At 37.7% G+C, this 11,312-nt stretch overlaps 1 protein-coding gene across 1 annotated transcript; it reads right to left on the bottom strand.

Annotated features, from left to right (window-relative positions):
- Window positions 1–10,385: 10,385 nt before the first annotated feature.
- LOC129731826 (uncharacterized) lies at window positions 10,386–11,312 on the bottom strand. The gene is made up of 4 exons (XM_055692158.1): window positions 11,198–11,312; window positions 10,975–11,130; window positions 10,657–10,914; window positions 10,386–10,587 (listed from the first exon to the last, which is right to left on the bottom strand). The coding sequence occupies exons 1-4, from the start codon at window positions 11,264–11,266 to the stop codon at window positions 10,528–10,530; spliced, it is 543 nt and encodes a 180-aa protein (XP_055548133.1). The 5' UTR covers window positions 11,267–11,312; the 3' UTR covers window positions 10,386–10,527.

Genomic DNA, 11,312 nt, shown 5'->3' with positions numbered 1-11,312 from the left:
ATTAAAAAAAAAAAGAGTTGAATTTTTTTTCATTTTTTTTAAAGAAACTTGACGTTAATACGCAACTTTTTAAAAAAAGTCCAGGGTGGAGAAATGAAAAATAATTTTTTTATGGTAGATTAATTTTTTTATAAAAATTCTAATTTAAACATTTTTCAAAATATTTGTATTCTGATGATTTTAAAAGATGCAGAAAGTCATTTTGAATCAAAAAGCTCTTGATAGAAAACATTTTGAAGACATCGATTTTCGAGTTATTTTAAATTTAAGCTCGAAAAATTATTAATATTTCGGAAAATACAGTTCAGTAGTTTTTCTTAATTTATCCATGGTTCTCCAGCAAAAACCATACGTTCATTGGAATGCTTGATCAAAAATATACAATTCATTCTTTGACAACAAAACGATTGGATAAATAACTCAAGCGCTAAGCCTTAGCCTACCTACACGTTCCCCCTTGCCGAATGTTTTAAAAAAAAATATGTTTGTCGTGCAACACTACCTACCTGTTTACTAATGATAACTGTTTGTAGAGTACGCAACCAATAACTACTGGGTAACCTATAATATCTGTTTTCGTATATAAATACGATTGCACTACTCCAGATGTAACAGTTGCATTTTGTGAAGATGAATGAATTGAAAATGGAATACACCAAGCCCAAATGCTGTAAACCCTTTCCTGAACATCGGTGCTCATCAAGCTTACGCAAATAAAAAAAACGTGTATGCAAAATTAAAAATATTGAACAGTCAAGCTCATTTTAATACGTCTTTATCAATTTGTAATTCGTGTAGTAATTGGAATAATAGTCAAGCCACCATTCATCCCTTCGTTGTTTACTATTCAGAATCTGGTCCATACGAAGTGTACATGCCACTTGGACACGACCATCACAGATTTTGCTCAAAGTTGGGGGAATTATTCATCTACTGTCTCTTTGAAAAAATCCCAATTTTGTTGTCGATTGGAATACCCCCCGCTCTCCAGGACCCCCCTCTTTATTGCAAAGTCGCGCAATTGTTGTCAAAAATCTCTTTTTTCTATTCCTTACAATTCATAGACGTAAGATGTCCGAAAAATACTTATAGATGATTTTTGAGAGAAAATAAACCAAGGAATCCAGAAAAAATATAAATTTTGACCGGAAGTGTTTCCAGATAGATTATTTTTGTACATTTTTCGGCGAATGCAGCCATTTTTATTTTAAATTTGATAATGTCATCGTGTTCCTTGGAAAATATCACATAAGAAACAACTATCATCCCGAGGTAATATGAGCCAATCTCGAAATATAATATTTTTACAAGAGAAGTTGTAAATTTCGTAATTATTTTATTTTATAATCGATAGACCTAAGACACCCGAAAAATAGTGATAGGTGAATTTTGAGGAAAATAAACCAAGGAATCCAGAAAAAATATTGTTTTTCCCCGGAACTGTTGCCAGATAGATTATTTTTGTATTTTAGAATTAAATTTGCACTTTTCGGCCAATGCAGCTATATTTATTTTAAATCTGGTGGCTCCATCGTGTTTCTCAGAAAATTTTACCCAAAAAGCACTAACCACTCCGTGGTAATATGAGCCAATCTTGAAATATAACATTTTTACGAAAAATTAATTACGAAAATCAGAACTATTTTCGTAAAAATGCTATATCTCGAGATTGGCTCATATTACCACGGGGTAATAAGTTTCTCTAACGAAAAATTTTCCAATAAATACGATGAAACCATCAAATTTAAAATAAAATTAGCTGCATTTGCCGAAAAATGTAAATTTAGTTTTAAAATACAAAAATAATCTATCTGGCAACACTTCCGGTCAAAAATAATACTTTTTTCTTAATTTCTTGGTTTATTTTCTTCAAAATTCACCTATTACTATTTTTCGGGTGCCTTACGTCTATAAATTGTAGAAAAATAATTACGAAGTTTACAACTTTCTTCGTAAAACTGTTATATCTCGAGATTGGCTCATATTACCTCGGGATGATAGTTGTTTCTTATGTGAAATTTTCCAAGGAACACGATGAAATTATCAAATTTAAAATAAAAATGGATGCTGTTGTAGTCTCCAACAAATAAAAGACTAGTTGTAGCTTTAACGTCTATATTCTTTGGAGGTTGGAACAAATATGAATAGAGAAAATTGTGCTGTCAACCAGCTTAACTCTCTCTTGACGGTACCATGGCGTTGATTGAACTGGTTATTCTGCACACTGTTTACAGCTGGTGTGCTTGATTTTCGGGGCTTAAGAAGATCCAGTGTAGCAGTGAGGGGTATACCTAGCAAAAGCTCTGCAGGTGACTTATGATCACGAGTACTTCGATTGGGTGTGGACCGGTAAACGGAAAGGAAAGTTTGAAGATATCGGAAAGTTGCTGGATTTCCTCCCTCTCGTAACTTCTTGAGTCCTCTTTTCAAAGTGTCCAAAAAGCGCTCAGCCTGTCCATTAGACTGTGGATGGTAGGGCGCAATTGTTACGTGGGTGATTCCAGCTTCATCACAGAATTGCTTGAATCGGGCGCTAACAAATTGCGAGCCATTATCCGAAACCAGAATTTTTGAATTGCCGAATCTTGAAAAAATCTCGTCTAGCATTTCCAACGTTTTTGTTTTGTTTGTGCTTCGAGTGCGGTAGATTTCTGGCCATTTTGAATATGCGTCAATTACCAGGAAGTAGTAGTATCCATTAATCGGGCCAGCATAATCGATATGGACTCGTTCCCACGGCTTCGATGGAATGGGCCACGACTCCTGGTCCGTCTTGCGTGGTGATTTAGCAGCTTCAGCACAGGGTCTGCAACATCGAACATATTTTACGACGGCATCATCGATGTTAGGCCAGTACACGAAACTTCTTGCTAGGGATTTCATTCGCTCCATCCCCGGATGGCCTCGATGTAATCACTGAAGAATGCGTTTGCGAAAGCGGTTTGGCACAACAACTCTATCGCCGAACATGATGCAACCTTGGATGATCAGCAGACTGTCTCGGCGGATAAAGAATTGTTGGACAACTGGATCATTAATTGCTTTGGAATGATTGGGCCATCCTTCATTGATATGGAACACCACCGACTGGAGAAAAGGATCTTTCGATGTTTCAGTAGCGATCATTTCAGACGTCACAGGTAAACTTGAAGTAGAATCACTGAGAACGGTGTTGACATCGGCTTCAACTTGGACAGAAGCAATGACATACTCTTCGTCAATTGTTGAATGGCATTTCATTAGTCGTGAAAGGAGGTCAGCGTGTCCAAAGTCTTCAGTGCGCACAAACTGGATGTCAAAATCGTACAACATTAACGTAAGCGCCCAGCGTTGAAGCCGGTTAGCCGTGTATACCGGAATTCCTTTTTTGCTCCCGAACACCTTAAGAAGTGGTTGGTGATCAGTCTGCAAGGTAAACTTCCGACCGAATACCATCTAATGGAATCGTGTTACAGCAAAAACCAGTGCCAAAGCTTCTTTTTCTATCTGGCCGTAATTCTGCTCCGCAGGAGTTAGAGATCTTGAAATGTGCGAAATAGTCTTCACTGATCCATTCGGAAAACGATGCATAATAACAGCGCCCAAGCCATTTTTGGATGCATCACCTGCGACGATGATTTCTTTGTTCGGGTCAAAATGTGTCAGCAACAAGTCGGAAGTGAGCAGCATTTTGAACTTGTCAAACGACTTCTGACAGTTTGCAGTCCATTCCCATTTAACGTTTTGTTTCAGTAAATAATCCATGGGTGCTCTTAGCTCTTTTTGATAGCTCCAAGATACGAACGAAGCTGTGATACGTTGGTTGGAGCTGGCATTTGCGAAATTGCGGTTGTCTTCGCGGGATCTGGTCGTAAGCCGTCTTTGTCGATGATATGGCCTAGGAACTTAATTTGTGATAGACCAAATCGACATTTTTCGATCTTCAGATGAAAACCGTACGATTTGATCCGCTCCAGGACCTCATGAAGGCTTCGATTGTGTTCTTCTTTTGTCTTACCAGAAATCATGATATCGTCTAGATATGGCTTTACTCCAGGAATACCAGCGACCGTGCTATCAATAATCCTTTGGAAGGCACCAGGAGCGGACTTGATTCCAGGTGGCAGACGGTTGTATTTGAACAGTCCTCGATGAGTGTTTATCGTCAGATACTTTTGTGATTCCTCTTCGATCTCGACTTGCAGGTACGCATCAGAAAAATCGAGTTGGGAGAAATATGGCAGCCAGCTAGATCAGCAAAAATATCATCTGGATGTGGTAGCGGATGGGCATCTGATTCTAGCGCATTGCTTAACCCTGTAGAGTAGTCGCCCAAGATACGGACGGAAACGTTGTCTGACTTACGGACCACTACTATTGGAGTTGCCCAGTCGGAAAACTTCACTGGTGAGATTTTTTTTTTTTTTTTTTTTTTTTTAAGGGGGGATTTGTTAGTAGCTTAAGTATTTATGATAAATATTAGTAAATAATGAGTATGTGTGTCCAATCACAAATGGTGACTTCTCAACACTGTTAGAAATTTGTAATTTTGATTGTTAGGATTTGTTTGCTTTCGCAATCAGGACTTATCATTCGTAGGGATTTAAACCTACTTGTCAGGAAAGGGGAAGTAAACTTACAACTAACTTAATTGCTAACTTATTGGCTATAAAGAGAGCTTATCGTAGCAATTGAGGATTGCAACGATTTTTGTCGAAAATTGTTAATAATTTTATTTGACATAGCTTCTAATGGTTCAACACCAGTAAGTCTATGTAATTCGAGTGTACCAAACCAAGGAGGACGCTTCAAAACCATTTTCAGAATTTTATTCTGAATCCTTTGGAGCGTTTTCTTCCTTGTTGAACAGCAACTTGACCAGATCGGTACAGCATAAAGCATTGCTGGTCTAAAAATTTGTTTGTAGATCAAAAGTTTGTTCTTTAAACAAAGTTTAGAATTCCTGTTAATGAGAGGATATAAACATCTCGTATATTTGATGCACTTGGCTTGTATACTCTCAATGTGCTCTTTGAAAATAAGTTTTTTATCATAAATTAGTCCCAAGTACTTAACCTTGTCGGACCAACTTAAAATAACCCGATTCATCTTGACAACGTGATTATTGTTTGGCTTGAGGAAAGAAGCCCTAGGCTTATGCGGAAAGATTATCATTTGAGTTTTAGAAGCATTGGGAGAGATTTTCCACTTTTGCAAGTAGGAAGAAAAAATATCTAAACTTTTCTGCAATCGACTGCATATGACACGAAGACTTTTTCCTTTTACGGAAATGCTTGTGTCATCGCAGAACAATGACTTTGTGCATCCTGGAGGCAAATCAGGAAGATCTAAAGTGAATATGTTGTACAGGACTGGACCCAAGACTGAACCTTGAGGTACACCTGCTCTGACAGGAAATCTATCAGATTTTGAATTCTGATAGACAACCTGCAGAGTTCGATCAGTAAGATAATTTTTCAAAATTTTGATTAGGAAAATTGGAAAATTAAAAGTTTGCAATTTCGCAATCAAACCTTTATGCCAAACACTGTCGAATGCTTTTTCTATGTCTAAAAGAGCAGCTCCAGTGGAATAACCTTCAGATTTGTTAGCTCGTATCATATTAGTAACTCTGAGCAATTGATGAGTTGTGGAATGCCCATGGCGAAATCCAAACTGTTCATTTGCAAAAATTGAATTTTCGTTGATGTGTGACATCATTCTGTTAAGAATAACTCTCTCAAACAGTTTACTTATTGAAGAAAGCAAACTGATTGGTCGATAACTTGAAACTTCAGCTGGGTTCTTATCCGGTTTTAAAATGGGAGTAATTTTTGCATTTTTCCATAATTTGGGAAAATATGCAATTTTGAAGCAGCAATTGAAAATTTTCACTAAAAATTCCATTGTGCTCTCAGGGAGATGTTTGATTAGTATATTAAAGATTCCATCGTCACCAGGTGCTTTCATATTTTTGAAATTTTTAATAATTGATTTAATCTCATTCAAGTTAGTTTCAATTATTTCTGCAGGTAAAAAATTCTGGGAAGAAATTAAATCAAATTGACGTGTGACTTCATTTTCAATTGGACTCACAAAATTCAAATTTGAGTTATGAACACTCTCAAACTGCTGAGCAAGTCTTTGAGCCTTTTGTTCATTGGATACAAGAAAACGTTCACCATCTTTTAAAACTGGAATAGGCTTTGAAGGTTTCTTAAGAATCTTCGACAGCTTCCAAAATGGTTTTGAATATGGTTTCAATTTTTCAACTTTAGTCTCAAAATTTTGATTTCTCAGAAGAGTAAATCTATGCTTAATCTCTTTCTGTAAATCTTTATAAATAGTTTTAAAAACAGGGTCACGAGAACGTTGATATTGACGTCTGCGGACATTTTTCAAACGAATTAGAAGTTGAAGATTTTCGTCAATTATTGATGAATCAAATTTCACTTGAGCCTTTGGAACAGAATAATTCCTGGCATCAACAATTGCACATTTTAATGCTTCCAAAGCGGAATCAATATTCACTTCGTTTTGCAAATCAAGCTCATTATTGAAATTTCTCTCAATATGAGTTTTGTATCTTTCCCAATTAGCCTTGTTATAATTAAAAACAGAGCTCATAGGGTTTAAAACTGATTCATGTGATAAAGAAAAAGTTATTGGAAGATGGTCAGAATCAAAGTCAGCATGTGTGATCAAATCACTACATACATGACTTTGATCTGTTAGCACCAAATCAATTGTTGAAGGGTTTCTTACAGAAGAAAAGCATGTAGGACTATTCGGAGACAAAATAGAATAGTATCCTGAAGAACAATCATTGAATAAAATTTTGCCATTGGAATTACTTTGAGAATTATTCCATGAACGATGTTTAGCGTTAAAATCGCCGATTATGAAAAATTTCGAACGATTTCTGGTGAGTTTTTGTAAATCACCTTTAAAATAATTTTTGAGCTCGCGTGTGCATTGAAATGGTAAATATGCTGCGGCAATAAATAAAATCCCAAGTTCAGTTTGAACTTCAATTCCCAAAGTTTCAATAACTTTCGTCTCAAGATGGGGAAGAGCACGATGTTTGATTCGGCGATGAATAACAATTGCAACTCCACCGCCGGAACCCTGAATCCTATCATATCTATGAACCACGTAATTGGGATCATATTTTAATTTTATGTTAGGTTTCAAAAATGTTTCAGTAATAATTGCAATATGCACATTATTTACTGTTAAAAAATTAAAAAGCTCATTCTCATTGGCCTTCAATGAGCGAGCATTCCAATTTAATATTTTAATTGTTTTATTTAAAATCATTGCTAAATTTTAAATTAGAAACAATTTTAATAGTAAAATTTGTGCCTATTTCAATGGCTTCAAACATTGATTTTGCCTGCAACATGGCGTTCATAAGATCGAACATTGCCTGTTGCAAAAAAGAAAGTTTACCTGCCGTAATAGGCCCCAGGCAGTTGACATTAGAAAAAATATTTTCGGTAGCAATATTAGCTGGAGTGATAGGTGTACAATTATTTTCTAGCTTTATATTAACGGTCATTTTCGAACTACCAATACTAGGCGGTATAATGTTCGAACTACCTGTAACCTGTGCATAAGTTAAACGGGTATGCAAAGGAGAAGGTTAAATTTGCGTCACTGGTACGCTTGGAGAATTTTGTTTTGAAGTTGGTTTTAATTGAGAAATTGAATTTTGTTTACCTTGCCTTGCCTTAACAATTGCTAAACGGACTGGGCATTGATAAAAATTTGACATATGGTTGCCGTTACAATTCGCACAGCGAAAATTTTTACTCTCTTTCACAGGACATGTGTCCTTTTTGTGAGAAGAGTCTCCACAATTAAGACATTTTTGGTCCATGTTACAGAATTTGGAACCATGGCCATAACGTTGGCAAGTACGGCATTGGGTGATATGCTTTTCACCTCCGCCATACTTCCTATAAATTTCCCACTTTACACGCACATTATACAAAGCATGTGCTTTTTCAAAAAATTTTAAGTTGTCAACCTCATTGCGGTTAAAATGAATTAAATAATTAACAGGGGAAATTCCAGTTCTCTGACTGTTTTCGCCTCGTGATTTTTGTTTCATCAGAATTACTTGGGTAGGGGCTATGCCAAGTAATTCTGTTAAAGTAAGTTTGATCTCATCAACGGTTTGATCGTTGGTGAGACCTTTCAAGACAACCTTGAACGGCTTGGCGTTCTTGGTGTCATATGTAAAAAATTTGTACATCTTGTCAGTTAAATACTGAACAAGACGATCACGACCCTTTACTGAGTCGGCTAATAAGCGGCATTCACCTCTACGGCCAATTTGATAGGTAACTTTAACGTCAGAAACAAACGTTGAAAGTTCCTTTTTGAATATATTAAATTCAGAAGAAATAGTTACCACAATAGGTGGAACTTTCTCCTTTTTTAAAGATTTCATATTTTGTATAGTTTCATTATTAATAACTTCCATTTCACCAGCTTCTTGCTCAGGCAAAATATCAAAAGGATTGTCACTACACACACTCGAAGTGTCAGAAAGAGATGCCTCTCTTTTCCTCCCCGCAGCGATGCGAGGTTTCTTTTTCCGTCCAGCCATTTCAGGTGATACGAAAAAAGTTAAAACAAATGTTAAATTCAAAAGTAGGTAGTCTTGAGAAAGACGGATGGGAAATAACTTTCAGGTAGTCTTTAAAAGACACACTGACAAAACACAAACTTTGAAGCTATAGGCAGTCAAAGACCAGTCCACAAGCAACCGAAAAAACGTCTGATCTGTAGGACAGTTCAAGACGCGATCACTGGTGAGATAATTCCCTGTCCTTGAAGACGTTGAAGTTCGGCATCCACCTTGGGAAGAGCAACATATGCAACTGGTCTCTTGGGACAGTACACGGGACGGGTGTTGGGCTTCAGGTAGAGTTTAACTTTTGCTTTGGTACACCGGCCAAGTGTGCTCTGGAACACTTCCGGGAACTTCGTACGCAGCTTTTGCTCAATGTCTCCCGGCTTCTGATGCACAGCATTGACCAGTGAGTTGAAAGGAATCGACCATAGATGGAATAGATCGATTGTTTCAATTCCAAGGACATTCAAATCCGGGCTTGATGACACATAGACAATGCCAGCTTTTGTCACGCTTCGAATGGTTATGTCTGCAAGGAACTCACCAGCCATGTTAATCTGTCTCCGGAAGCGCTGATGGCGGTTATGTCAGTTTCGCTGATGGCCGGTTTGCCTATCGCCTCCCAGGTCTGCGTGGTGTTATCAGAAGCGCAATCTAACTGAAGGACAGCTTCTTTGCCATTGATTCCAACAGTAACGTATTTCCTCTTCCCTTGAAGATCGATGCGTTTCACTGAAATTCCTTTGGACTTCACAAATGTCTCGTACTTTTGTTTTTCGAACTTCTTTGCTGGCTTTGATTTTGATTCAGCGGATGAGCAGTAACCTTCTTTATGCCCTTTTCGTTTGCACTTGTTGCAATTGTGGTCTTGATAGGAACATTCCCTTACGAAATGTAAATCACCGCAAAACCAGCACGGAGATTTCGGTTGTTCTTCTTAGCAGGCTTGGTGGAAACAGCGTTGACGACGGATTTTCCGGAACGGGCTTCTCTACCAACTTGGTGTCCTGCTTTAGATTGTTGAACCAATGACACTCCTCGACGAGATTTTACAAGGTTAGCTTTGTGCCTCTGCTGGCGGAGCATGCTCTTCAGCTTCCAATTTGCCGATCAATCGAGTTCGGATGTCTGCATCGCGGGGAGATTGTAGACCGCAAACAAAACGTAGCGCCTTGAATTGGTCATCGGTGAGCTTGGTGTGTTGGAATGCTTCGCAATGCTTGTTCACAGAGGCAGCATAACTTGAAAAATCGTCTGCCTCGTTCTTAGTATACTGAAGACAACGGTAACGATCGTTGAACAGCGAGGTTTGATGGCCAAAAAATTTCTTAAGTTTCTTCACCGTTTCGTCCAGACCAAAATCGCGGGGATGTCTTGGCAGGATACTATTTACGTATCGCTCGTGGAACTGGGTGCCGATTTTTCTTAAGAGTAGCCTCACCTTCGCTGGATCGTCTAGATTCTTGCCGTCGACCTTGAAGACATCTTCGTAGCGAGCAAACGACGCGTCTAAAAATTACTAAATTCTATCAACGCGAGATACAAATAACATATTTTGAAACAATTTTGTATTTTTCCATATAATTTTGATAACAAAATTGAATCTGAATGAGTTATAATAACAAAACCTGAAATGAAGTAGTTCTGAAACAAGTCTAACTAATTTTTCGTGTTTATCAAAACCTGTTGTTTCTAACAATGTTTGTTATTATATTGTTCTATAGCGTGGAAATATTCGATCTATTTGTAAAGTACATAAATATTTTATTCATGTCCAAAATTTATTTTATTCGAATCAAACTATATCCATCTCACTCAGTTGGATAACAAAAAAAAATATGTGTTTGGATAAACAGGTAAATAATCGAATTTTCTTTCGATCGTTCAAGAGCCAGCAAATCACATTATCCCATCAGGCTTCCTGCTTTTTTAACTTCCATATTAATTTTGAAACAGCTTTCACCCTGAAAACCAAACCATAAAGTACCTTGAGTAAGTAAAAAAAAAAACACCATTTCCCAAACGGCCCTCACATTGTCATGGAGAATCTTCGAATCAACCGTGATTTTTCCCTCGGCCACCATCAGATCGTCTTTGTACTTCTCCAAACTGTACGCCTGGCTCTCGTCGGTCTTGATTTCGCCTGCCTCCACGGGACACTTATCCGGCACGCCAAACATCGTCATGATCTCGGCCGCATCCTTGTTGTTTTTCGAGTCCGCCATGCTTTCGCATAGGTCGATCTTTTCGCTCACCACCGGCAGTCCGTTCTTCGAGACCAGAACGGTCATCTTTCGGAAGACGGGATTATTTTAACATTTGTTCAAACATGTTTGTTTCCAACTCATTACCTTAGCACTTGTGAACCCGACTGTTTTCACCATCGACTTAGAAATGACTTTACAATCTTTGGTCAAAGAAGCAGTCGATTTGGGATCAATAGTGATGACCTGATTGGATCCGGCGCAGTTTTCGATCTTATGAATAATCAACTCGTAGCCATCGTTCTGAAATGGAAACGAATGTCCTCAGCAAGTACTATTGCCGTTCCATAAGGTTTTTCCAACTTCTTACACAAGCGCTAGCCCCGAAAATATTGATTGTCAAAAGTAAAGCAAGTAAACTGCAGGTGACGAACGCCATTCTGGAAAATTCAACTGGTTTTTGTCGCACTGTAGCTGGAAACACT

This window comes from Wyeomyia smithii, chromosome 3, assembly GCF_029784165.1.
Source record: "Wyeomyia smithii strain HCP4-BCI-WySm-NY-G18 chromosome 3, ASM2978416v1, whole genome shotgun sequence".
NCBI classification, from domain to species: domain Eukaryota; kingdom Metazoa; phylum Arthropoda; class Insecta; order Diptera; family Culicidae; genus Wyeomyia; species Wyeomyia smithii.
The sequence above is the reverse complement of the archived record's forward strand: the minus strand, read 5'-3'. Positions and strand labels throughout refer to the sequence as shown.